General features: G+C 46.3%; 2 protein-coding genes across 5 annotated transcripts in view; one reads left to right on the top strand and one right to left on the bottom strand.

Annotated features, from left to right (window-relative positions):
* Nucleotides 1-389: 389 nt before the first annotated feature.
* The window catches only part of LOC119951633 (zinc finger protein 850-like), a 45,384-nt gene continuing 19,663 nt past the window's right edge, over nucleotides 390-26,110 (bottom strand). The window contains exons 3-4 of the mRNA XM_038774813.1: nucleotides 2,050-2,226; nucleotides 390-1,918 (exon numbers count right to left, since the gene is read on the bottom strand). Of these exons, the coding sequence (XP_038630741.1) occupies nucleotides 1,301-1,918; nucleotides 2,050-2,226 (795 nt within the window). The 3' untranslated portion in view covers nucleotides 390-1,300. The remainder of the gene's footprint in view (nucleotides 1,919-2,049; nucleotides 2,227-26,110) is intronic.
* LOC119951286 (gastrula zinc finger protein XlCGF7.1-like) lies at nucleotides 8,737-24,967 on the top strand. Of its 4 annotated transcripts, none has more exons than XM_038774336.1 (2): nucleotides 8,737-8,803; nucleotides 21,746-24,967. In XM_038774336.1, the coding sequence occupies exon 2, from the start codon at nucleotides 22,214-22,216 to the stop codon at nucleotides 23,021-23,023; it is 810 nt and encodes a 269-aa protein (XP_038630264.1). In that variant the 5' UTR covers nucleotides 8,737-8,803; nucleotides 21,746-22,213; the 3' UTR covers nucleotides 23,024-24,967. The 4 variants fall into 4 exon arrangements, 3 of the variants coding, with proteins under 3 accessions (XP_038630264.1, XP_038630263.1, XP_038630265.1); XR_005457582.1 differs by lacking the exons at nucleotides 8,737-8,803; nucleotides 21,746-24,967 and adding exons at nucleotides 9,030-9,343; nucleotides 15,859-17,172; XM_038774335.1 differs by lacking the exon at nucleotides 8,737-8,803 and adding an exon at nucleotides 9,089-9,343.

Raw genomic sequence — 26,110 nt, 5'->3', positions numbered from 1 at the left:
GGTTTCCTCCCACAAGACCCGAAAGACGTGCTGGTAGGTGAATTGAACATTCTGAATTCTCCATCCGTATACCCGAACAGGCGCCGGAATGTGGCAGAGGCTTTCCACAGTAACTTCAATGCAGTGTTAATGTAAGCCTACTTGTGACAATAAAGGGCAGCATGGTAGCACATGTGGATACCACTGTGGCTTCACAGCTCCAGGGTCCCAGGTTCGATTCCCCGCTGGGTCACTGTCTGTGCGGACTCTGCACGCTCTCCCCGTGTCTGCGTGGGTTTCCTCCAGGTGCTCCAGTTTCCTCCCACAGTCCAAAGACGTGCAGGTTAGATGGGTTAGCCATGCTAAATTGCCCTTAGTGTCAAAAAAGGTTAGGAGGGGTTATTGGGTTACGGGATAGGGTGGAAGTGAGGGCTGAAGCGGGTCGGTCCAGACTCGATGGGCCGAATGGCCTCCTTCTGCACTGTATGTTCTATGTTCTAAAGATTATTATTATCATCACCATCAGTATTCCAGCAACTGTTCTGAGGTACGACATTTCCTTTTTAAAAAAAAAATTTAGAGTACCCAATTCATGTTCCCAATTAAGGGGCAATTTAGCGTGGCCAATCCACCTATCCTGCACATCTTTGGGTTGTGGGGGTGAGATCCACGCAGACACGGGGAGAATGTGCAAACTCCACACGGCCAGTGACCCGGAGCCGGGATCGAACCCGGGATCTCAGCACTGTAGGCAGCAATGCTAACCACTGCGCCACACTGGGTGATTTGATCAGACAGCTGTTCCCCAGTCAGCTCACAAAGATTATTTACAGCTCTTACAGAGTTAACTCTTCAAGCTGACTGGTTTCTGCCACAGTACTGCCTTTTACTGTGCGGAACACAGGAGATTTCTTCCGACATCTCCAAGTTATGTAAATCTTCCAACTTCTTTATACCTCACCAACTCAAATTACAAAATTACACAAGATCAAATATGTAACTACGATGAGAAACACCCAGGTAAACTGAACAAAAGAACATTCTGAACCACAAGCCCATCCTCATGGCAAAGTGGCATTCTTTGTGAGAAAACGAAAAATAATTTACTATCCAAACACACTTTTGTTTTGTGATCCGTGCAGAATATGAAACAAGATTTTGCAATACAGCTCAAAAAACACCAACCTACCAGAAGCGAAATCATGAGAATGGCCAGTCCAGCATAAAGAAATTCTCTCACTTCACCAACAGTCAGAATGGTCATGGTTCAGTCCTGGACGTGATTAACAGCAGCAATGACAATAGAATCCAACCCCTGTTATCACCTGTGAACTCGCTGGTGTCTCAGCAGGAGGGAGGACCATGTGAATGTCTTCCCACACACAGAGCAGGTGAATGGCCTCTCCCTGGTGTGGACACGCTGGTGTTCCTGCAGGCTGGATAACCGGCTGAATCCCTTTCCGCACTCAGCGCAGGTGAATGGTCTCTCTCCAGTGTGAACCCGCTGGTGTGTCAGGAGGTTGGATGACTGAGTGAATCGCTTCCCACATTCAAAGCAGGTGAATGACCTCTCCCCAGTGTGAACTCGCTGGTGTGTCAGAAGGTTGGATGACTGAGTGAATCCTCTCCCGCACTCAGAACAAGTAAACGGTCTCTCCCTGGTGTGAACTCGCTGGTGTGTCAGCAAGTTGGTTGACTGAGTGAATCCCTTCCCACAGTCCGTGCAGGTGAATGGCCTCTCCCCAGTGTGAACTCGCTGGTGTGACTGCAGCGTGGAAGACTTGCTAAATCCCTGCCCACATGTGGAACAGGTGAATGGTCTCTCCCCAGTGTGAACACGTCGATGAGTTTCCAGATCAGACGGGCAACGGAATCCCTTCCCACAGTCCCCACATTTCCATCTTTTGTCCATGGTGCCGGTGTCATGTATCTCTCCAGTTCAGATGATCAGTTCAAGACTCATCCACACAGAACACGAGAGCAATTTCTCCCCACTGAATGGTGCGATGCTTTATCAGCCTATGTAACTGGTTAAAGCTCTTTCCACAGTCAGTTCACTGGAACACTCACTCGGATATGAGTGTCTCGGTGCTCTTCCAGTAACACTGACATTTTGAACCTCTTGAAGCAGACGGAACAAACATTTCTTCTTCTGGATTCAAAGGCTGGTGTTATTAAAGTCCTGATGAAGCGAGTGACTGCCAGATCTCGAGTTAGATTCAAGGCTGCAAATCCTCCCTTAATATCCTGTTAAAGGAATTTACAAAAGTCATCACTGTCAATATAGGATGGAAATTCAGAAGACAATTCTAGTTTCTGTGGAACATTCTTTCATTTCTTATTCCCCTAAATCAGTAAATTCCCACACACTTTCCCACCATTCTCATTCTGCCGTACCCAATAATCACCCTCCCAATCCTCCCCAAGGTGATCGACAGATTTCATACATGATACATATTCATGTGATATACAGTAGTGTATTACTTGTTTAGAGATGCATGACGGGATGTGAGGAAGAACTTTATTTTGGTGGTTCACAGCCTGTGGGAATGATGAACCAGAGATCACAGAATCATAGATTTGTTACGGTGCAGAAAGAGGCCATTCAGTCCATCATGTCTGCATCTGCTAACCAAACGAGCATTGTGATTCTCCTGCCTTTTCTCTGTATCTTCCATATTGTCTCTATTAGGGCAGCACAGTGGTTAGCATAGTTGTTTCACAGCGCCAGGGACCCCGGTTCGATTCCCGGCTTAGGTGACTGTCTGTGCGGAGTCTGCACGTTCTCCTTGTGTTCGAGTGGGTTTCCTCCGGTTACTCCGGTTTCCTCCCACAAATCCCGAAAGACGTGCTTGTTTGGTGAAGGCTGATGCAAAGTAACCTTTCAGCTCGTCTGCCATTTATTTGTTTCCTATTATTAGTTCTCCAGCCACGAAAGACGTGCTTGTTCGGTAAATTGGACATTCTGAATTCTTCCTCTGTGACCCGAACAGGCGCCGGAATGTGGCGACTGGGGGCTTTTCACAGTAACCGCATTGCAGTGTTAATGTAAGTCAATTTGTGACAATAATAAAGATTATAATTATTAAAGCTAATGCAACACTCCTGTTCAAAAAGGGAGAAAGGCAGAAAATGGGAAACTATAGACCAGTTAGTTTAACGTCTGCCATTGGGATGTTGTTTGAATCCATTATTGAGGAAATAGCAACTGAATATTTGGAAAGTCAAAACGCATCCATCAATCAGCAAGGTTTTCTGAAGGGTAAATTGTGTTTGGCTAATTTCCTAGAGTTGTTTGAAGTACTACACTCCATATGCTTCATCCTATGTCTATGTATTTACATTGTGTATCTATCGTTTGTCCTACGTTTTTCATGTGGAGCGATTGGTCTGGCTGTACACAGTACAATACTTTTCACGGTACCTCGGTACATGTGACAATAATCCAATTCCAAATCCAGATGTAATGAACAAAGTGGGTAATGTGGGTCCTTTAGATGTAGTTATCCAGACTTCCAGAAGACATTTGATAAGGTACCACACAAAAAGGTCAATACTCAAGGGAAGGTACCACGGGGCTGGGGGTAATATATTAGCTTGGATAGAGGATTGACTGACCAACAGACAGCAGAGAGTGGGGATAAATGGGTATTTTTTCTGGTTGTAACCTGTAACCAGTGGTGTACCTCAGGGTTCAGTCCTCGGGCACCAACTATTTACAATAAGCATGAATGACTTGAATGCAGAGATAGAATGTACTATCGCCAAATTTTCAATGACGCTAAAATAGGTGGAAAAGCAAGTTGCAATGAGGAAATAAGACTCTTACCAATTAATATGGTAGATTAGGTGACTGGGCCAAAATCTGGCGGATGGAATTTAACGTGGATATGTGAAGGTATCCATTTTGGTCGGAAGAATAAAAAAGCGAATTATCTAAATGGAGAGAAAATTCAAAATGCTTTGGTGCAGAGGTATCTGGATGTCTTGTGCATGAATGTCATAAAGTGCAGATGCAGCAGGTATTAGGAATGTAAATAGAATTTGGCATTCATTACTGATGGAACACAGTATAAAAGTAGGAAAGTGCTGTTGCAACCGTATCGGGCATTGGTGAGACCGTATCTGGAGAACTGGGCACAGTTTTGGTCCCCTTACTTGAAGCATTGGAGGCAGTTCAGAGAAAATTCACCAGATTTATGTCAGAGCTAAAGGAGTTGTCTTATGAAGAGATATTGAGCTGTTTATTCCTATACTCACTGGAGTTTAGAAGGATGAGAGGAGATCTAATTGATGTGAATAAAATGCTAAAGAGTATTGACAGGGTAGACGTAGAGCAGATGTTTTCCCTTGGTGGACATTCCAGAATGAGAGGCCATTGTTTCACGCTAAGGGATGGCATATTTAAAACAGAAATGAGGAGGAATTAGTTCACTCAAAGGGTCGTGAATCTGTGGAATTCTTTATCTCAGAGAGCAGTGGACATCAGAACACTAAATAAATCCAAGGAGGAGATAGATCCGTTTTTAATAAGTAGAGGGACAAAGGAGAGTGGACAGGAAAGTGGAGATGAGGCTGAGATGAGATCAACCATTGAATAGCAGAGTAAGTTCGAGGGGTTGAATTGCATACTCCCAGTCCTTATGTTTTATTCAAATAATCAGTCAATGCCCCGATTGAGCCTGCCTCTACCACAGTTCCAGGCACATATTCCAACCCCGAGCCACCCATGTAAAAACATTTTTTTCCTCACAACACATTTGCTTCTTTTACAAATCAGTTTAAATGTGTCCTCTCGTTCTTGATTCTTTTACAAGTGGGAATAGTTTCTCGCTCAGGATTTTGAACATCTCGATCAAAACTTCTCTTCGTCCTCTTTTCTTCCAGAACAGCTCCAAGGAATCCTCACAACTGATGTTTCTCATCCTTGGGAATCACAGCATTGTCTCACCGCGCATGCGCACCGCTGCACATTGCCCCCTATAAAGATGGCGGCCGGCAACCGGGGCCTGTCATCAGGTTCAGACGCCCGGCCGCTGCCCCATTTGGATTAAACGCGAGACTAATATATTCTTAATCCTGACCTTGGGCCTCTACTGGATGTTTATGAAACCTCCCCACCCATTGTACCCTCTTCATTACCTTCCTATAATCAGTCGCTCCTCACCAAATGCAGACTCCCGATGACCACCTCACTGCAGCTCAAGCAGTTTAAATGCGCATGCGCCAGTTTAAACCAGTACCGCGCATGCTCAAGAGGAAGACCTCAATGAGCATGGACCTTCCATAATCCACCAATACGCCTGTTCCAGGGATTCCTACATTGAGTTTAGGGCACAGTTGTTCTTAAAAATAAATTTACAGTACCCAATTCATTTTTTTCCAATTAAGGGGCAATTTAGCATCTCCAATTCACCTACCCTGCACATCTTTTCGGGTTGTGGGGGTGAAACCCACGCAGATACGGGGAGAATGTGCAAACTTGACATGGACAGTCACCCGGAGCGGTGATCGAACCCGGGTCCTGGGTGCTGTAAGGCAGCAGTGCTAACCACTGCGCCGCCCATTTAGGACATGTTCTGTATCGTCAGGAACGCTGTGTAAGAACCCCGTCACTGAGAGATGATGTTGTTGCATAGAAAATTATCATATGAGATCTGATTTTGATGGAGCCAAAGGGCCAAGGTATAAAATTATTACATTAATTGATACAGCAACGAAAGTGGTCCTCCACCATAGTTCTCTCGAGTGTAATTAACAGCAGAATAAATGACTAGAGTTAAATGTGAACTCACTGGAGATACAACAACTGGGGTTAACTGGGTATTTATTCCCCCCATGCATTGGGGCGGCATGGTGGTGCAGTGGTTAGCACTGCTGCCTCACAGTGCCAGGGAAGCAAGTTTGATTCTGATCTCAGGTGACTGTGTGGAGTTTGTATTTTCTCCCCGTGTCTGCATGGGTTTCCACCGAGTGCTCCAGTTTCCTCCCACAGTCCAAACATATACAGGTTAGGTGGATTACCCATGATAAATTGCCCCTTAGTGTCCAAAGGTTGGGTGGGGATACAGGGCTAGAGCGGGGATTGGGCCTAGGTAGGGTGCTGTTTCGAAGGGTCGGCGCAGACTCAATGGGCCGAATAGCCTCCTTCTGCACTGTATAAATTCTATGATTCTATGAAACATTTAAATTATGTCTTGTCGGTAAGAGTCCACTAATTGTGGATCAAATCCTATTGTCATGTGAGAGTACCGTTAAGAAATGGGTGTTTAAGAAATGTACCTTTAAGAAATGGGTGTTTATCAGTGATGTCAGCATATGGGTGGAGCTGGGCTGTCTGTCAGTTTTTTACTTTCATTTTAGGCTGTTTGCTGCAGGGTGTGTTTTAGTTTTGTTTTCAGAGCTGGATAGCTGCAGTCACAGCCAGAAGGGGTATTAGTCTCTCTCTCTGTAATCTAAAGCCTGTAAATCAATCCTTTGGTGATTTAAAACTAATAACTGCTCTCAGTAGTGACTTTAACCTGATGTGCTTCTGTTTAAAGGTTTATTTTAAGTCTTATGGATGTTAAAAGGACAGCTTAAGGATTACTTAGTGTTGTATTCTTTGGGGGTTGTATTTGAATTGATGGTTGCTAAGATGTTCATTGTATGTTTTAAAAGGTTAACTTGAGTTCATAGAATAAACATTGTATTGCTTTAAAAAATACTGTTCCATTTCTGCTGTACCACACCTGTAGAGTGGGCCGTGTGCTCCCCATACCACAAATAATTAAAAGTTGTGGGTCAGGTGAACTCCATGATACACTTTGGGGTTCTCTAATCCCTGGCCCATAACACTATGAATTTTATCGCTGGTGTGCAAAGATGTGCAGTTTAGGTGGATTGATCATGATCATTGTGCGGAATTATGGGAGTAGGGCAGAGGAGTGGGCCTCGGTAGAATATTCTTTCGGAGGGTTGGTGCAGACTCGATGAGCCGAATAGCCCGCTTTTGCACTGTAGGGATTCCATGGTTTATATGGTATGAACAGGTGGACGATCTGAATAAATCCCATTACACACATGTCGTATCTGTGTGGTCGCTCTCCAGTTTGACTGTGCTGCTGTGTCAGTAAATGGGATAACTGAGTGAATCCATTTCCATGTTCAGCTGGTAGGAGGCATGTTGGCACATTGGTAATGTCACTGGACTAGTAATCCCGAGGCTCAGGCTAACGTACCGAGGACACAAGTTCAAATACCACTCCGGCAGCGTGTGGAATTTAAATTCAGAGTGAAATCTAGAATTGAAAGCTCAACTCAGTAATTCTGACCATGAAACTACCATCAACTGTCATTAAAGAATCTGGCTAACCAATGTACTTCGGAGAAAGAAATCTGCCATCTTTGTCTGGCCTGGCCGACAAGGTGATTCTGAACTATCTTTGGAAATAGCTGTGCAAGTCTCTCAGTTTTTAAAAAATGTTTTTGTTCTCCATTTTCACATTTTCCTCCAAAATTCCCACCCCACCCCCAAACAGTAAATGGTAACAAATACAAAGTCAATCCCCTCAACAATAACAACGATCCCATCCTCCCACCACCCCAAACAACGGCCCACCTGTCAATATATGCATCCAATAAAAGAAACCCTCCCACGGTGGAAACAAAAAACAAAGGAGAAAAAGAGAAAGGAGTCCGGTACTGCCCATGGTCACCCTAGAGTCCACTCCCCCCCCCCCCCCCCCATGGTCCCCTAGAATCCACTCCCCCCCACACTCAATGCCGTCCAACCTCTGAAAGAGTACCGTATGTGATACCCAAGAGTTGTAAACTCCCCCCTCCCCCCCTTGCCCTTTGTTCTTGTATTGTCATCACGGTCATCATAACTTGTACATGTCATCACTTATTTTCCTGTTTTTGTTCAATTTTTCTTTAACACTGTACAGAAAATATGTAACACGCAAAAAGGGGGGATGTGGTGATATGCATCACTGTAAATACACAAGGGGTTAATATAAATACACTACGACTAAATAAACACTAGAGGGAGCACCAGAGATGTCATGATATGCAGACATACAGCTAATGATCACATAGAATAGGACACGACCAGTACACAACCCATATATAAGGACAGGGCACACATGCTCTGTCTCTTTCCACTTAAGAGGGAAGGACAGGGGCAGATCAGAAGCATCACACCCACCACGTGGCTGAAAGCAGACTTGATTTGGAGATGCCGGCGTTGGACTGGGGTGAGCACAGTAAGAAGTCTTACAACACCAGGTTAAAGTCCACCATGTTTGTTTCAAACACTAGTTTTCGGAGCACTGCTCCTTCCTCAGGTGAATCATCCTGGGGGCAGCACGGTAGCATTGTGGATAGCACAATTACTTCAGAGCTCCAGGGTCCCAGGTTCGATTCCGGCTTGGGTCACTGTCTGTGCGGAGTCTGCACATCCTCCCTGTGTGTGCGTGGGTTTCCTCCGGGTGCTCCGGTTTCTTCCCACAGTCCAAAGATGTGCAGGTTAGGTAGATTGGCCATGATAAATTGCCCTTAGTGTCCAAAATTGCCCTTAGTGTTGGGTGGGGTTACTGGGTTATGGGGATAGGGTGGAGGTGTTGACCTTGGGTAGGGTTCTCTTTCCAAGAGCCAGTGCAGACTCGATGGGCCGAATGGCCTCCTTCTGCACTGTAAATTCTATGAATTCTATGATATAGGCAGCTCTAGCGCAGGCTCAATAGTGGGTTGCAGATGGAGCATGCGCAGTTTGGATGTCGGCCATGCACCGAGGCGGTTATTTCGACCTGGCAACCGGTGAACAATGACTGCTTATAGGACGGTAATGCAGGTGGATAGGACTATATGCGGAAGCTTTATGGATACCCAGTGGAGGTCTCGGGCCAAGATTAATAATCTTAAAGTCCCGTGATTAGTTCGAGTGGATTAACAGCCGCAGAATTGAATCTGATCAGAGGCCCCAGAGTTGCCGGCCGCCATCTTTATTGGGGGCAATGTGCAGCAGAGCGCATGCTCGGTGATCCCTGTGAGCCGGATTCCAGTGATGGATTCTGGGATCTCCACCAGTGATGGATTCTGGGATCTCCACCAGTGATGGATTCTGGGATCTCCACCAGTGATGGATTCTGGGATCTCCACCAGTGATGGATTCTGGGAACCCCTTTTACAGGGGTTCAGAAGGGGAGGGTTTATACACAGGAAGCTCAAACCAAGAGAAATGTTTGTCTCTTTTGAATTTTTAATCACAGACCAACAGTGGTGACTGTTTACAGGACATTACAAGAGCAGAATCTGAAGGCAGTAGCACAGTCCAAGCACCAAATCAAAACCTGAGAGTCAGTCAGTTCATCTGGACATGAATGTGAGTGTGTCTGTTTTACATGTGGTCAAAAATTTAAACGTGTGTGTAGCTGGAAATAGAGAAGAGCAAGATTTGAAAACTCGAATGAGAATATATATATATTTAATTTAGAGTACCCAGTTATTTTTGGATGAGCATATTGATTTCTTCTGAACTCTTAATGTGCTACTATCAGCACCCTTCTTAGTCATTATCACCACCATTTACATTCCCTTTGTCTTTTTATCCATGACAAACAAAAAGGAAGGACGGTAGAAAGAGGGAAAATCGACCGTGGATATCTAAGGAAATAAGGGAGAGTATCAAATTGAAGGAAAAAGCATACAAATTGGCAAAGATTAGTGGTAGACTAGAGGACTGAGAAATCTTTAGGGGGCAACAGAAAGCTACTATAACAGCTATAAAGAAGAGTAAGATAGATTATGAGAGTAAACTTGCTCAGAATAAAAAAAAGATAGTCAAAGGGGCAGCAGGGTAACATGGGGGTTAGCATAAATGCTTCACAGCTCCAGGGTCCCAGGTTCGATTCCCAGCTGGGTCACTGTCTGTGTGGAGTCTGCACGTCCTCCCCCTGTGCGCGTGGGTTTCCTCCGGGTGCTCCGGTTTCCTCCCACAGTCCAAAGATGTGCGGGTTAGGTGGATTGGCCATGCTAAATTGCCCGTAGTGTCCTAATAAAAGTAAGGTTAAGGGGGGGGGGTTGTTGGGTTACGGGTATAGGGTGGATACGTGAGTTTGAGTAGGGTGATCATGGCTCGGCACAACATTGAGGGCCGAAGGGCCTGTTCTGTGCTGTACTGTTCTATGTTCTAAAGTTTCTACAAATATATCAAACAAAAAAGAGGGGCTAAGGTAAATATTGGCCCTTTCAAGGATGAGAAGTGAGATTTAATAATGGGAGATGAGGAAATGGCTGAGGAACTGAACAGGTTTTCTGGGTCGGTCTTCACAGGGGAAGACACAAATAACATGCTAGTGACTGATAGAAATGAGGCTATGACAGGTGAGGACCTTGAGATGATTGTTATCACTAAGGAGGTAGTGATGGGCAAGCTAATTAAAACAAAGAAAATTGGGCTAAAGTCTCCTGGCCCTGATGGAATGCATCCCAGAGTGCTTAAAGAGATGGCTCGGGAAATTGGGGTGGCCCAAGCGGATTGGAAATGAGCAAACGTGACACCACTGTTTAAAAAAGGAGGTAGGCAGAAAGGGGGTAATTACAGGCCAGTTAGCTTAACTTCGGTAGTAGGGAACATGCTGGAATCTATCATTAAGGAATAAATAGCGTGGCATCTGGATGGAAATTGTCCCATTGGGCAGATGCAGCATGGGTTCATAAAGGGCAGGTCGTGCCAAACCAATGTAGTGGAATTTTGTGAGGAAATTATTAGTGCGGTAGATAATGGGGACCCAATGGATGTGGTATATCTGGATTTCCAGAAAGCTTTTGACAAGGTGCCACACAAAAGGTTGCGGCATAAGGGGCCTCACGGTAGCATGGTGGTTAGCATCAATGCTTCACAGCTCCAGGGTCCCAGGTTCGATTCCCGGCTGGGTCACTGTCTGTGTGGAGTCTGCACGTCCTCCCTGTGTGTGCGTGGGTTTCCTCCGGGTGCTCCGGTTTCCTCCCACAGTCCAAAGATGTGCGGGTTAGGTGGATTGGCCATGCTAAATTGCCCGTAGTGTAAGGTTAATGGGGGGATTGTTGGGTTACGTGGGTTTAAGTAGGGTGATCATTGCTCGGCACAACATCGAGGGCCGAAGGGCCTGTTCTGTGCTGTACTGTTCTATGTTCTATTCTATATAAGATAAAGATGCATGGCATTAAGGGTAAAGTAGTAGCATGGATAGAGGATTAGTTAATTAATAGAAAGCAAAGAGTGGGGATTAATGGGTGTTTCTCTGGTTGGCAATCAGCAGCTAGTGGTGTCCTTCAGGGATCAGTGTTGGGCCCACAATTGTTCACAATTTACATAGATGATTTGGAGTTGGGGACCAAGTGCAATGTGTCCAAGTTTGCAAATGAAATGAAAATTGCTTATTGTCACGAGTAGGCTTCAATGAAGTTACTGTGAAAATCCCCTAGTCGCCACATTCCGGCGCCTGTCCGGGGAGGCTGGTACGGGAACGGGATGACACTAAGATGAGTGGTAAAGCAAAAAGTGCAGAGGATACCGGAAGTCTGCAGAGGGATTTGGATAGGTTAAGTGAATTGGCTAGGGTCTGGCAGATGGAATACAATGTTGACAAATGTGAGGTTCTCCATTTTGGTAGGAATAACAGCAAAAGGGATTATTATTTAAATTATAAAATATTAAAACATGCTGCTGTGCAGAAAGACTTGGGTGTGCTCGTGCATGAGTCCCAAAACGTTGGTTTACAGGTGCAACAGGTGATTAAGAAGGCAAATGGAATTTTGTCCTTCATTGCTAGAGGGATGGAGTTTAAGACTAGGGAGGTTATGCTGCAATTGTACAAGGTGTTAGTGACGCCACACCTGGAGTTTTGGTCTCCTTACCTGAGAAAGGACGTACTGGGGCTGGAGGGTGTACAGAGGAGATTCGCTAGGTTAATCCCGGAGCTGAAGGGGTTGGATTACGACGAGAGAGGTTGAGTAGACTGGGACTGTACTCATTGGAATTTAGAAAGATATGGGGGGATCTTATAGAAACATATAAAGTTATGAAGAGAATAGATAGGATAGATGCGGGCAGGTTGTTTCCACTGGCGGGTGAAAGCAGAACTAGGGGGCATAGTCTCAAAATAAGGGGAAGTAGATTTAGGACTGAGTTTACGAGGAACTTCTTCACCCAAAGGGTTGTGAATCTATGGAATTCCTTGCCCAGTGAAGCATTTGAGGCTCCTTCATTAAATGTTTTTAAGATAAAGATAGTTTTTTGAAGAATAAAGGAATTAAGGGTTATGGTATTCGGGCTGGAAAGTGGAGCTGAGTCCACAAAAGATCAGCCATGATCTCATTGAATGGCGGAGCAGGCTCAAGGGGCCAGATGGCCGACTCCTGCTCCTAGTTCTTATGTTCTTATGTTCTTCTGACATCTTTGTCAATCTCCACCAATTGCTGGCACACTATCCACCCCCACTGCTCCAAGCTGCCCTCCCCCCTCTCCCCCCCCCCCCCCCCCCCCCCACACACACACACACAACAGTATAAATCTGATCCTATTTCCAGTTCTCTTCAGCTCTGACAGAGTCATCCAGTCCCTTCACTCTCCACAGAGGCTATCCGACCTGCTGAGATTGTTCAGTATTTTCTGTTTTTGTTTTAGATTCAGCATTTAAAAAAAAAAATCTTTATTGTCACATTAACACTGCAATGAAGTTACTGAGAAACATGTCGCCACATTTTGGCGCCTGTTTGGGTACACGGAGGGAGAATTCAGAATGTCCAATTCACCTAACACCGGGCTGGATTCTCCGCAGCCCCGCGCTGAAATCGCGTTTGGCTTGGGGACGGAGGATCCACTTTTACGACAGGATCGGCCCGGTGCCTCTCCCGTGATTCCCCGGAGAACGGCTCGCACGCGATGTGACTGGGGGGCCATTGCCAGAGGCCTTCCCAGCGATGCTCCGGTCCTGACCGGCCGAATTCCCAACGGCGTGGATCTCACCAGGTCTGGCCGGTCAAAACTATCACGCGGGGGGGGGGGCTGCAGACACAGTCCGCAGCTGCCCTGGTGGGGGGGGGCGGGGAGATCAAGTACTGGGGAGGTGGGGGGGCCTTATGGGCGGCGCGGGTCCGATCGTTGGGACCTTTTCTTGTCCAGGTCCGCCGGCTGAGTACACCAATTGCGTTCGGCACGGCCGCTTGAGGCCGCCGCTGGGCGCATGCACGGACTCGCAACCGGATGTGCAGGGGCTCGTAACCGCAGCTGAAACAGCAAGAAGCACTCCAGGGTCCTCCCAGCACCCTGCAGGTAGGTGAATAGTTGCTAATATTTTGAAGGAATCTCCAGAGTAAAACTCCAGTGTTTTTATGCTGGCGGGGACATAGCCCCATTTTTGGAGAATCCAGCCCAGCTTGTCTTTCGGGACTTGTGTGAGGAACCCGGAGGAAATCCACGCAGACACCGTGAGAACTCCGCCCAGACAGTGACCCAAGCTGGCCAAGCCGGGAATCGAACCTGGGACCCTGGGGCTGTGAAGCAACAGTACTAACCACTGTGCTACCGTGCCGCCCAAGGCAGGACAACTTGACAGATAGCGAGGAAAGCCAGCACTCGGCCTGATGCTGAAAGCCCGGGATTGAAACAGGGTCAGTGTTGGAACCACAGCTATTCATGATGTTCATTCTTCCACATTGTATTACATCTACCACTTCTTTGCCCATTCTTCTAGCCTGTCCAGGTCCTTCTGCAGCCTCCCTGCTTCCTCAACACAACCTGTCCCTCTACATATCTTTGTATCATCTGCAAACGTAGCAACAACGCCCTCAGTTCCTTCTTCCAGATCATTAATGTACATCATGAATAGCCGTGGGAGGGCAGCACGGTGGCACAGTGGTTAGCACTGCAGTCTCACGGCGCCAAGGTCCCAGGTTCGATCCCGGCTCTGGGTCACTGTCCGTGTGGAGTTTGCACATTCTCCCTGTGTCTGCGTGGGTTTCGCCCCCATAACCCAAAGATGTGCAGGGTAGGTGGATTGGCCACGCTAAATTGCCCCTTAATTGGAAAAAATTAATTGGGTATTCTAAATTTAAAAAAAAAATGAATAGCTGTGGTTCCAACACTGACTCCTGTGGAACACCATAGACACCGCCCGCCCACTGAAAAGGTCCCCTTCATCCCTAAGGCAGCACGGTAGCACAAATGGATAGCACTGTGGCTTCACAGCGCCAGGGTTCGATTCCCTGCTGGGTCACTGTCTGTGTGGAGTCTGCACATTCTTCCCGTGTCTGCGTGGGTTTCCTCTGGGTGCTCTGGTTTCCCCCTACAGTCCAAAGACGTGCAGGTTAGGTGAATTGGCCATGCTAAATTCCCCATTCGTGTCCAAAAAGGTTAGGAGGGGTTATTGGGTTATGGGGATAGGGTAGAAGTGAGGGCTTAATGTGGGTCAGTGCAGACTCGATAGGCCAAATGGCCTCCTTCTGCACTGTATGTTCTATTCTCTGCCTTCTGCCAGTCAGCCAATCCTCTATCCATTCTTTATTAAGCAGCCTCCTTTACGACATCTTGTCAAAGGCCTTCTGGAAATCCAAATAGATCATGTCTACTGGTTTTCCTTTGTCTAACTTCCTCGTTACCTTCTCAAAGAATTCAAACAGATTTGTCTGGCATGATCTCCCTTTACTAAGCCTGCTGACTCAGTCCTGTTTTATCGTGCACTTCTAAGTACTCTGCAATCTCATCTTTAATAATTGTCTCTAAAATGTTACAATGACCGAAGTCAGGCTAACCAGCCACTAAATTTCGTGGGCGGGATTCTCCGACGGACCCACCCCCCGGGTCGGAGAATCGCCAGGGGGCGGCGTGAATCCCGCCCCCACCAGCTGCTGAATTCTCCAGCACCAGAGATTCGGCGGAGGTGGGAATCGCGCCGGTTGGTGGCCGCTCGCAGCGGCCCCTCTGGCGCTTCTCCAGCCTGCGATGGGCCGAAGTCCCGCTGGTTCTTTGCCAGTCCCACCGGCGTAAATTAGACTAGGTCCCTTACCGGCGGGACCTGGCCGGGGGTTTGGGGGGGGGGATGGGCCGATCTGGTCCCGGGGGTTGGCTCCACGGTGGCCTGGCCCGCGATCGGGGCCCACTGATCCGTGGGCGGGCCTGTGCCGTGGGGGCACTCTTTTCCTACGCATCGGCCGTGTCAGCCTCCGCGATGGCCGACGTGTAGGTGAACCCCCGTCCTGCGCATGCGCAGGGATGACGCCAGCAGCTGCTGAAGCTCCCGCGCATGCACGCACTCGCGCTGGCCGGCGGAGTCCCTTCCGCCCCGGCTGGCGTGGTGCCAAAGGCCTTCCACTCCAGCCGGCGGGGCGCAAACCACTCCAGCACCGGCTCAGCCCCTGAAGATGCGGAGGATTCCGCACCTTTGGGGGGGCGGGCTGACACCGGAGTGGTTCACGCCACTCCGTCCTGCCGGGACCCCCCGCCCCGCCGGGTATGGGAGAATCCCACCCCCTGTCTTCTGCCTCCCTCCCTTCTTAAACAGGTGTGCTACATTTACCATTTTCCAATCCTCTGGGACCCTCCCTGCCTCCAGTGATTCCTGAAAGATCACCACCAATGCCTCCACAATTTCCTCAGCTATCGCAGCTATTCCCATCTCAATCTTTCCCTCTCTCTCCCTTAGAAGCCAGAGTCTTCTGCAGGACCAGACTGTGGCAGGTTCCCTTCATTGAAGGACCAGTTGGGATTTTATGACAATCCGGCAGTTTTCATGGTCATGTTTTCCCAGTGCTGGCCCCACAAATGACCAGATTCATTCAGCTCAATTTCTCAATCCGCATTTTGTTTTGTCGGACTTTATCTCACTCCCTTTTTGCTGTTTGAAATCAATTTCACAGGATGTTAGAAGGGGAGGATTTGGAGATGGGAAATTCAAACCAAACATCAAAGCAGGATCTGACAGAGTCGCCCTGAACATCATTGGATTTTGAACATGGAAGGAAAGAGCACCATTCGCAGTGGAGAGAAACCGCACACGTGTTCTGTGTGTGGACAGTGTTACAGCTGATTATCGGGCCTCTCGAAACACAAGCGCAGTCACACCTGAGAGAAACCGTGGCAATATGCAGACTGTGGGAAAGGATTCAATTACAGGTTTGAGCTATCAAATCACCAGCCCAGTCACACTGGAGAGAGACCATTCTCCTGCTCCATGTGTAGAAAAGGGTTCATTACTTCATCCAATCTGCTGGAACACCAGCGAGTTCACACTGGGGAGAGGCCGTTCGCATGTTCCAATTGTGGGAAGGCATTCCCTCGTTCATCTGATCTTCTGGTACACAGAGAGTTCACACTGAAGAGAGACCATTCAAATGTCCAGACTGTGGGAAGTCCTATAAAAGTTCTGGGCAACTGATGCGCCATCAACGTATTCACACTGACGAGCGACCGTTCAGATGCTCTGACTGCGGGACCGGGTTCAAGACATCATATGATCTCACTGTTCATCGGCGCATTCACACTGGGGAGAGGCCGTTCACCTGCTCTGTGCGCGGGAAGAAGTTTGCTCGGTCATCCACACTGCTTCGACACCAGCAAGTTCACACTGCGGGGAAGCCACTTCCCTGCTCTGACTCTGGGAAGGGATTCACTACCTCAACGAACCCGCTGAAACACATACGTATTCATAAGTAACTACAGTGATTTGATTTTCCTATTTATCACATCAAAAACTGAACCACGTTCATTTGGGTCAGTTTCTGCTGATGTTAATAATCTCCAGGCCAGTTGTAGGGTTTAATATTGTGCCTAAAAGTCCAATAAATCAACTTTTTGTTGAACAGATAAGGAGTTCAGTTGTTTTTAATAGCTCCAACGCAACTTAGTTCCTTTTGAAGGTTCCCCCTCTCCCATCTCCTTCATCCTCACCTCGAACAACAAGTATGAAATGTTCCTGGAGCTTCTTTGTGAGTAATACTGAGACAATCCGATCAGCTGCCTCTGCTGCTTCCTCTCTTCTACTAGCCCACCGGACCAAACTGTCTCTGAGCTTGCCCCTCGCCCTAGCCCTGAACTCACCTCTTTCTTTAGTTTCTCTCCCATCCCCTTAATAATAATGATCTTTATTAGTGTCACGAGTAGGCTGACATTAACACTGCAATGAAGTTACTGTGAGAATCCCCTAGTCGCCACGTTCCGGCGCTTTGGGTACACAGAGGGGAGAATTCAGAATGTCCAGTTCACCGAACAGCACGTCTTTTCGGGACTTGTAGGAGGAAACCAGAGCGCCCGGAGGAAATCCACGCAGTTTAGAACGTGCAGACTCCGCACAGGCACTGACCCCAAGCTGGGAATCGAACCCGGGTCCTTGGCACTGTGAAGCAACAGTGCTAATCACTATGCTACCATGATAGGTGAATTGATATCACAAATATAGTTATATTGGAATGATAGGATAGATGTTAGAGACATCATAGCAAAGTGACCGTGGGTGGGGCATGGGTATTCAAGGCTACTTGATATTTTGGAAGGAAGTTTTTAAAAAAAAGGTGGTGTATATCTGTTAATAAAGAATGAGATCAGTATGGTACTGAGAAACAATCTTAGTTCAGCAGTGTAAAATCAGTTTGAGTTGAGAAAAGAAATAGGAAAGGTCTTGGATGAAGAGTCTGATTGTATTGTGTCCAGATTTGTTAAAAAATACAAAGCTGGGTAGGAAAGCAAGTTGTGAGACCGGATACAAAGAGCCTGCAAAGGAACATGGGTGAAGTGAGTAAGCAGACATGTGGCAGATGGAGTGTAATGTGGGAAAGTGTGAACTTGTACACTTTGGTGGGCAGAATAGAAAGGCAGCACACTGTTTAAATGGTGAGACTGCAGAAGGCCGTTCTACAGAGGGATCTGGATATCTTTGTTTCTGAATTACAAAATGTGAGCATGAAGGTGTAGCACATAATTAGGACAGCAATTATAATGCTGGTCTTTTGTAGAAGCCAGCTATTTTCTATAGGTAAAAGATAGCTATTTAGCATTAAGCCCCTAGTCTATTAAATACCATTTTAAAACTCACTCATAACCCCAGGTCATTTCAAAACACACATTTAGCATTTCAGAACGTAGCTGCAAACAGAACAGCAGAATTCCGATGCAGCTAACAAATACAATTCCAAGATAAAGTAACCCAAGGACAAGGCAAGCTCCATGGCAACAGCATAGCAACCATTGTCCTAACAAGCAAGTTTATGCGATGAGGAAGCCAAATCGCATTCCATAGCTCATACAAAAATACATTTTAGGTTAATGTTGCCTATTATTGACAGACGGCTGAGCATCGAATCAAACGTATTTGATTCTAACCCAAACCAATTAGGATTACATCGGGGTGTAGCTCGATGGCTAAAGTCTGATATGATTTAGTATAACCGTGATAGATCGTATGGCCATTTCTTACTTCATGAATCAACTATACTTTGATCTAACTTACTCGCTGTCTCTCTATCTTTCATATTTCACTTTCTGACTTTGACTTTTGAAGTTATTGCGAGCTGTTTGCCTAAACAAGAAAATAATTTCTGTGATTGTTTGAAAGTTGAATTGTCTACAAGATTGCTTCTATTGAGTACTTTGCTAGCTGGACTTGTTAGAGAATATGACTTTAAATGATTCTCAATTGTAATCAATAGAGATAAATAAAACAGATTCTTATTTGCACCTGAGAAGTTTTAACTCCAATTTCTGCTGAGGTTTAGTGATCACAAAGTGCCGCTAAATCCGCATGGTAGATCTAACCCCCTTATTGAAAGCAGGAAAGGCTTGCTACAACTGTGCAATAATGTGGAGATGCCGGCGTTGGACTGTGGTGAGCACAGTAAGAAGTCTAACAACACCAGGTTAAAGTCCAACAGGTTTGTTTCAAACACTAGCTTTCGGAGCACTGCTCCTTCCTCCATTCACCTGAGGAAGGAGCAGTACTCCAAAAGCTAGTGTTTGAAACAAACATGTTGGACTTTAACCTGGTGTTGTAAGACTTCTTACTACAACTGTGTAAGGCATCGATGAGACCAGACCAAGAGTACAGTGTTCAGCTTTGATCTCTTACTTAAGGAGCAATATAATTGCATTGTAAGCAGTTCAGAGAAGGTTCTCTTGGTTGATTCTTGGGATGAAGTTATTGTTTTATAAAGAAAGGTTGAGCAGGTTGGCCTTATACTCGTTGGAGTTTGGAAGAATGAGAGATGATCTTATTGAAACATAAAAGATTCTGAGGGAACTTTGCAGGGTAGTTCTTGAGATGCTTCCAGAAATAGGAAATATAGCTTAAAAAAATTATTATTTTTTTAAATTTGGAGTACCCAATAATTTTTTTTTCCCAAGGGGCAATTTAGTGTTGCCAATCCATTACTCTACACATCTTTGGGTTGTGGGGGTGAGACCCACGCAGACACATGGGAGAATGTGCAAACTCCACACGGGCAGTGACCCGGGGCCGGGATTGAACCCGGGTCTGCAGCACCATGAGGTAGCAGTGCTAACCACTGAGCCACCGTGCCGCCCAATACAACTTAAAAATAATGGGTCTCCCATTTCAAACTGAGGATGAGAGCAATTTCTTCTCTCAGTGGGTCACTAGTCTTTGGAATTCTATTCCTCAGAGAGCGCTGGAAACTGGGTCATTGAATATATTCAAGGCTGAGTTAGACAGATTTTCATCGACAAGAGAGTCCGGGGTTATGAAGGTAGGGAGAAAGTTAATACCACAATCAGATCAACCATGATCTTATTGAAGAATGGAACATGCCTGATGTGCTGAATGGCTGACTCCTGCTCCTATTTATTATCTTATGTGTTCAACAGTCCAAAATTCCTTATTATTGATGCATGTCAGTATTAGTAAAATACATGCCCTGGAATATCGATAAGAATGTGAACCTGACAGTTACTCGCAGAAAACATTCACTTGGTCATCCCAGTGGCTGAGACACCAGTTCACTTGTGACTGAAGGGGTTGGGTCTGCTGATCATTGTTGTTATATGGGGGGTTTTCCATTCTCTTTTTAAAAAATAAATTTAGAGTACCCAATTATTTTTTCCAATTAAGGGGCAATTTAGCGTGGCCAATCCACCTACCCTGCACATCTTTGGGTTGTGGGGGTGAAACCCACGCAGGCACGGGGAGAACGTGCAAACTCCACACGGACAGTGACCCAGGGCCGGGATTCGAACCCAGGTCCTCAGCGCCATAGGCAGCAATGCTAACCACTGTGCCACCATGCTGCCCCGGGTTTTCCATTCTCAACTAATTCCCATTCCCCGTCTTTCTGTTGGATGGTGAAAGTCCTGTGATTGTGGCTTTTGAATAAATGGTTTCATACTTTATTGATTGCCATCACAGCAAATAAAAATACTTCAATAATCACCCAATACAGGTCTCAAAATGATGAGTCTGGGATTAAAAGCTTCATTGTGCACCAGGAACAACACGGGCTGTCTAAAATCCCCTCCATAAAACCTTAATACACTGGATCTGCGAGTTGCACTTGTTTATAATACCATTGAGATTGTGATCCCATCACAGTTCGTAATTTTGGAAGAACAGTTGCAGGTAAATTGGGTGGCACAGTGGTTAGCACTGCTGCTTCACAATGCCAGGGAACTGGGTTCAATTCCGACTTTGGGTGACTGTCTGTGGAGTTTGCACTTTCTTCCCAACCCGGCTTCGGTTTCCTCCGGGTGCTCCGGTTTCCTCCCACAGTCCAAAGGTGTGCAGGTGGGTGGATTGGCCATGCTAAATTATCCCGTAGTGTCCAAAGGTGAGGTGGGGTTACGGAGATAGGGCCGGGTGTTGGGCACAAGCAGAGGGCTCCTTTAGAGGGTCTGTGCTGACTCGATGGGCCGAATGGCCTCCTTCTGCCCTGTAGGGATTCTATGTTTCTACAGTGGAATTCCAATGAGAATGCTATTGGTGGTATGTCTGGCAAATGGTAAATTAGTGGGAAATGTTTGGATTACAGTTTGCAATGCGGTGTGTGAGAGAACACAGCTTTTGTTAGATCCAAACTGTGCAAAACGCTTGTTACTGATGCCTTTGGTGGCTGGAGAGAAGAATACTGTACATTATAATTATACTTGGCAATTACCCAGCACACCCGCGGTGCAGCAAGTCCCCTTTCCACAATAGGAATCTGGGCACATGCGCTGTACTGCGAACCATTCAAGCATGCGCAGGATGACTGACGGTGATGGAGAGACGCATGTTTGTCGCTCGGCGGCTGGTATGAGGCGGCGATGGCGGGAGATTGGCGCAGGGGAACAGGTGGGTGCGTGGGATGGGGTCAGTGTGGGCCTCAAACCCCGACTGAGAACCTCCAGGTGTGCAGGTCGCGCGTTTGCAGGTCGTTGACTTTTACCCGGGGAGAAGCCCGGGCAATCGGCCACCATCTTGTTTCATCGGGGATCAGAGCGCATGTGCGGAGATAGGTGGTGACGTCAGAGGGGCGGGACTCCATGGTCCAGTGACCAGGAGAATTGATTTCATTGTCAGTCTGCAGACAGGAGCTGGAGAACTGAACCCAGGCCGAGGAGAGGGAGGGAGAAAACTGGGAGTGGAGGAAAGAGATGGTGAGATGGGTTTGGATTTCAGCCCAGGGAGGAGGGAGAGTGTGTGGGATGGGGATTTACAGATTTGGGGGAACAAGAGAGGGAAAAATGTTCCAGAGAAACTAGAATTGTCTGTTCAGAATTTCTATCCTGGACTGACGGTGATAACTTTGTAAACTCCTTTTACAGGATATTGGGAGTGGAGGAATAACAGACAGAAAACTCATCAAACATCACAGCGTGAACTGACAGATTCAGTGGATTCATAAGGACCTGAATACCAGCGGACTTTGACTGTGGAAGGAGAAATGTTTGTTCTGTCTGTGGGAGAACATTTCAATCATCAGTGTGACTGGAAAATCAACGTGACACAAACACCCGATTCTTTTGTTTTGTTCATTTAGGAGATGTGGTCGTCACTGGCTAGGCCAGCATTCATTGGCCTCCCTAAATGCCTTTGAGAAGGAGATGCTGCCTTCTTGAACCGCTGCAGTCCGTTTGGTGTAAGTACACCCAATGTGGTATTGGAAAGGGAGATGCAGCATTTTGACACAGTGACAGTGAAGAAACCTATTCCAATGAGGGCACAACTTGAACCGGTTACCCAGCCTGATAAAACATGACAGCAGCTACAACGTGCATGTGTTCTGTGTATGAATGAAGTTTCAGCTGATTGTCCAAATGGCGGGACACAAAGAGACAGGCACCATGGAGAGACCATGGAAATGTGAAGACTGTGACAGAGGATTCAATTATCCATCCCTCCTGAAAAACCATCGACGCATTCACACTGGGGAGAAGCCGTTCATCTGTCCTGTGTGTGGGAAGGGATTTACTCAGACAACCAACCTGATGTTACACCAGAGAATTCACACTGAGGAGAGGCCCTTCAGCTGCACTTACTGTGGGAAGAGGTTCAATAGTACATCTGCCCTCGCTACACACCAGCGAATTCACACTGGGGAGAAGCCGTTCGTTTGCTCAGTATGTGGTGAGAGATTCACTCGGTCATCTGGCCTTCAGGCACACCAGCAAATTCACACTGAAGAGAAGCCATTCAGCTGCACTGTCTGTGGACAAAGGTTCAGGTCTTCATCCATCCTCCGAACACACCAGCGTATTCACACTGGGGAGAGACCATTCACCTGCTCAGTGTGTGGAAAGGGATTCACTCAATCGTCCACCCTTATTTCACACCAGCGGGTTCACACTGGGGAGAGGCCATTTATCTGCTCCGTTTGTGGGAAGGGATTCGCTCGATTATTCACCCTCCAGTCACACCATCGAATTCACACTCAAGAGAATCCATTCAGCTGCACTTCCTGTGGAAAGAGTTTCAGGCAGTCCTCCGACCTCACTGCTCACCAACGCACTCACACTGGGGAGAGACCGTTCACCTGCTCTGTGTGTGGGAAGGGATTCACAAAGTCCTCCAACCTGCTGAGACATCAGCGAGTTCATAAGTGATTATAGGAGTTCCTGTTAAGCACATCCAGGATTGATAGTCTGACAATATTTTGTTTGTTTCAGTATATGTTAACAACCCTATAACTGGCTGGGGTTTAACATACAGGGGATGGCTCTGATTTTCGGGCCTTCAATATCTATTTTAAAAACCACCATCTATGATCCTTCTCCTTAATTCAAGAACTCTCGACAGAAACGCCTTTACAAAAAATTATGAACTTTTACTTCAGTCCTAAATTGATGAATAATCTACAATTCAGTTTCTGGGAGGTTCACTGATTAACATCTCCAATTAGAAAGTGCTGATTAATCCTTGCTGACAATTCTCACTAACTTATACCTTTTTCACAGTGGCACCTCCATTTAAGAAATTAAATTATCAAGGAACATAATATATATTTTACAGGCACATCAATATAAACTTCATCAATCAACATGAGTTGACTGGTTTGAGACCGACTCAGTCTCTGTCATTGAAGCAATGAATGAAAATTGCTTATTGTCACAAGTAGGCTTCAAATGTAGTTACTATGAAAAGCCCCTAGTCGCCACATTCCGGCGCCTGTTCGAGGAGGCTGGTACGGGAATTGAACCGTGCTGCTGGCCTGCCTTGGTCTGATTTAAAAGCCAGCTCTTTAGCCCTGTGCTAAACCAGCCCACCTGAAGCTTACCTGATGTACAACATTCACCCAACAGCTAGAACACTGCATAACGAAAGTAGCCACGGCAATTGTATAAAAGAGAGAGAGATGCTGTGCAGATATACACTGGATCGGCCGACATCAGTAAATCCAAATTGCCTCTGACAATGAACTCTTTGCTATGTATGATGGGACGAAAAGGGCACTTGGCACTACAGTCACCAAAGTTTCCCCCCAATGTTGGCAGATGGTGAAGTTCTCACCAACAGGGGTAACCAAATGACTGATTGCCTTGAACTCTATGCTGAGCTGTATGAGTCAGATTGGCAAAGCTAGCCTGGAAAATTAGTTCATCAAGTGTGTGAGGGAAAGGTCTTAGAGCAGTATGTTCTAGAGCCCACCAAGGAGCTGGCCATTCTGGACATGGTAATAAACAATGAGGCAGGATTGATCAATAACCTCATGGTAAAGGAGCATTTAGGTGACAGCGATCATAAAATGGCAGAATTTCATGTTCAGTTTGACAGGGAGAAGTATGGGTCTAAACCGGAAGATAGATAATTATGAGGGTATGAATGCAGAGCTAGCTAAAGTGAACTGGGACACCAGGTTAAAGGTCGACTGTAGAGATACTTTGCCAGACTTTTGAGGAGATAATTTTTTTAAAGATTTTTTATTTTTTTAAATTTAGAGTGCCCAATTCATTTTTTTATATTCAGGGCAATTTAGCATGGCCAATCCATCTACCCTGCATATCTTTGGGTTGTGGGGGTGAAACCCACGCAAACACGGGAAGAATGTGCAAACTCCACACAGACAATTTAAGGAGATACTTAATAACTCGGCAAAGATTTATCCCAGTGCGAAATATAGATTTTGAGAATGATGCATCATCCATGACTAAATACAACAGTTAAGGATGGTATCAAATTGAAAGAAACACTGTCCATGTCGACAAAGATCCAAGTCAGAAGAATGGCCATACTTGAAGAATGACTAAAAATAATAATCTTTATTGTCACAAATAAGCTTACATTAACCCTGCAATGAAGTTACTGTGCAAAGCCCCTAAAATTATAATGACGATGCAGAAAGCGGAGTATGAGAGAGCGAGCTAGTAATAGATTGTAGAACTTTCTATAAGTATTTGAATATGAAAGGATAACTCGTCTTGGTCCTCTAATGAGTAAGATGGGGAATTGATCGTAGAAAACAAGAAAATGGTGAAGTCATTGAACTGGTATTTTGTGTCTGTCTTCACTATCGAAGATTTAGAAAACTTTCCAAAGATACGTCAAAAATCAAAAGGAAGGGCAGCACGGTGGCCTAGTGGTTAGCACAACCGCCTCACGGCGCTGAGGTCCCAGGTTCGATCCCGGCTCTGGGTCACTGTCCGTGTGGAGTTTGCACATTCTCCCCGTGTCTGCGTGGGTTTCGCCCCCACAACCCAAAAATGTGCACATTAGGTGGATTGGCCACGCTAAATTGCCCCTTAATTGGAAAAAATAATTGGGTAATCTAAATTTAAAAAAAAAAAGGTGAACAGGAGGGAGGAACTTAAAACAATCACCATCACCAGGGAAAAGGAGCTGGGAAAACTATTAATCTAAAGTCTGTAAAGTTGTCAATATCAGATAGCCTGCACCCTGGAGTCTTAAAAGAAGTGGCTGCAGAGGTAGATGTATTAGAACATAGAACAGTACAGCACAGAACAGGCCCTTCGGCCCTCGATGTTGTGCCGAGCAATGATCACCCTACTCAAACCCACGTATCCACCCTATACCCGTAACCCAACAACTCCCCCCCCCCCCCCCCCCCCCCCCTAACCTTACTATTAGGACACTACGGGCAATTTAGCATGGCCAATCCACCTAACCCGCACATCTTTGGACTGTGGGAGGAAACCGGAGCACCCGGAGGAAACCCACGCACACACAGGGAGGACGTGCAGACTCCACACAGACAGTGACCCAGCTGGGAATCGAACCTGGGACCCTGGAGCTGTGAAGCATTTATGCTAACCACCATGCTACCGTGCTGCCTTTGCTACCGTGCTGCCGTATTGTTTTCATCTTCCAAAATGTCTGATTCTGCAATGGTTCCAGTGAATTGTAAAATAGCAAATGCAACACCTTTAATACAGAAAGCAGGAAACTCCAGGCCAGTTAGCCTTACCTGTCAGGAAAATTGTTGGGCTCCATTATTAAGGAGATTATGACAGGAGACTTAGAAAATCATAATGTGATCAGGGAGAGTCAACATGGGTTTGTGAAAGGGAAATCTTGCTTAACTCATTTTTGAGGAATTAACAAGCAAGGTGGATATTGGGAACATGTAGCATTGGTGTATTTGGATTTCCAAAAAGCATTCAGTAAGGTGCCTGATCAAAGGTTAATGCACAAAACATGAGAAGTTGGTGCAGGAAGTAACATATTAACAGGATTGG

This window comes from Scyliorhinus canicula, chromosome 17, assembly GCF_902713615.1.
Source record: "Scyliorhinus canicula chromosome 17, sScyCan1.1, whole genome shotgun sequence".
Lineage (NCBI taxonomy): Eukaryota > Metazoa > Chordata > Chondrichthyes > Carcharhiniformes > Scyliorhinidae > Scyliorhinus > Scyliorhinus canicula.
This window is presented reverse-complemented; position numbering and strand designations above follow the sequence as displayed.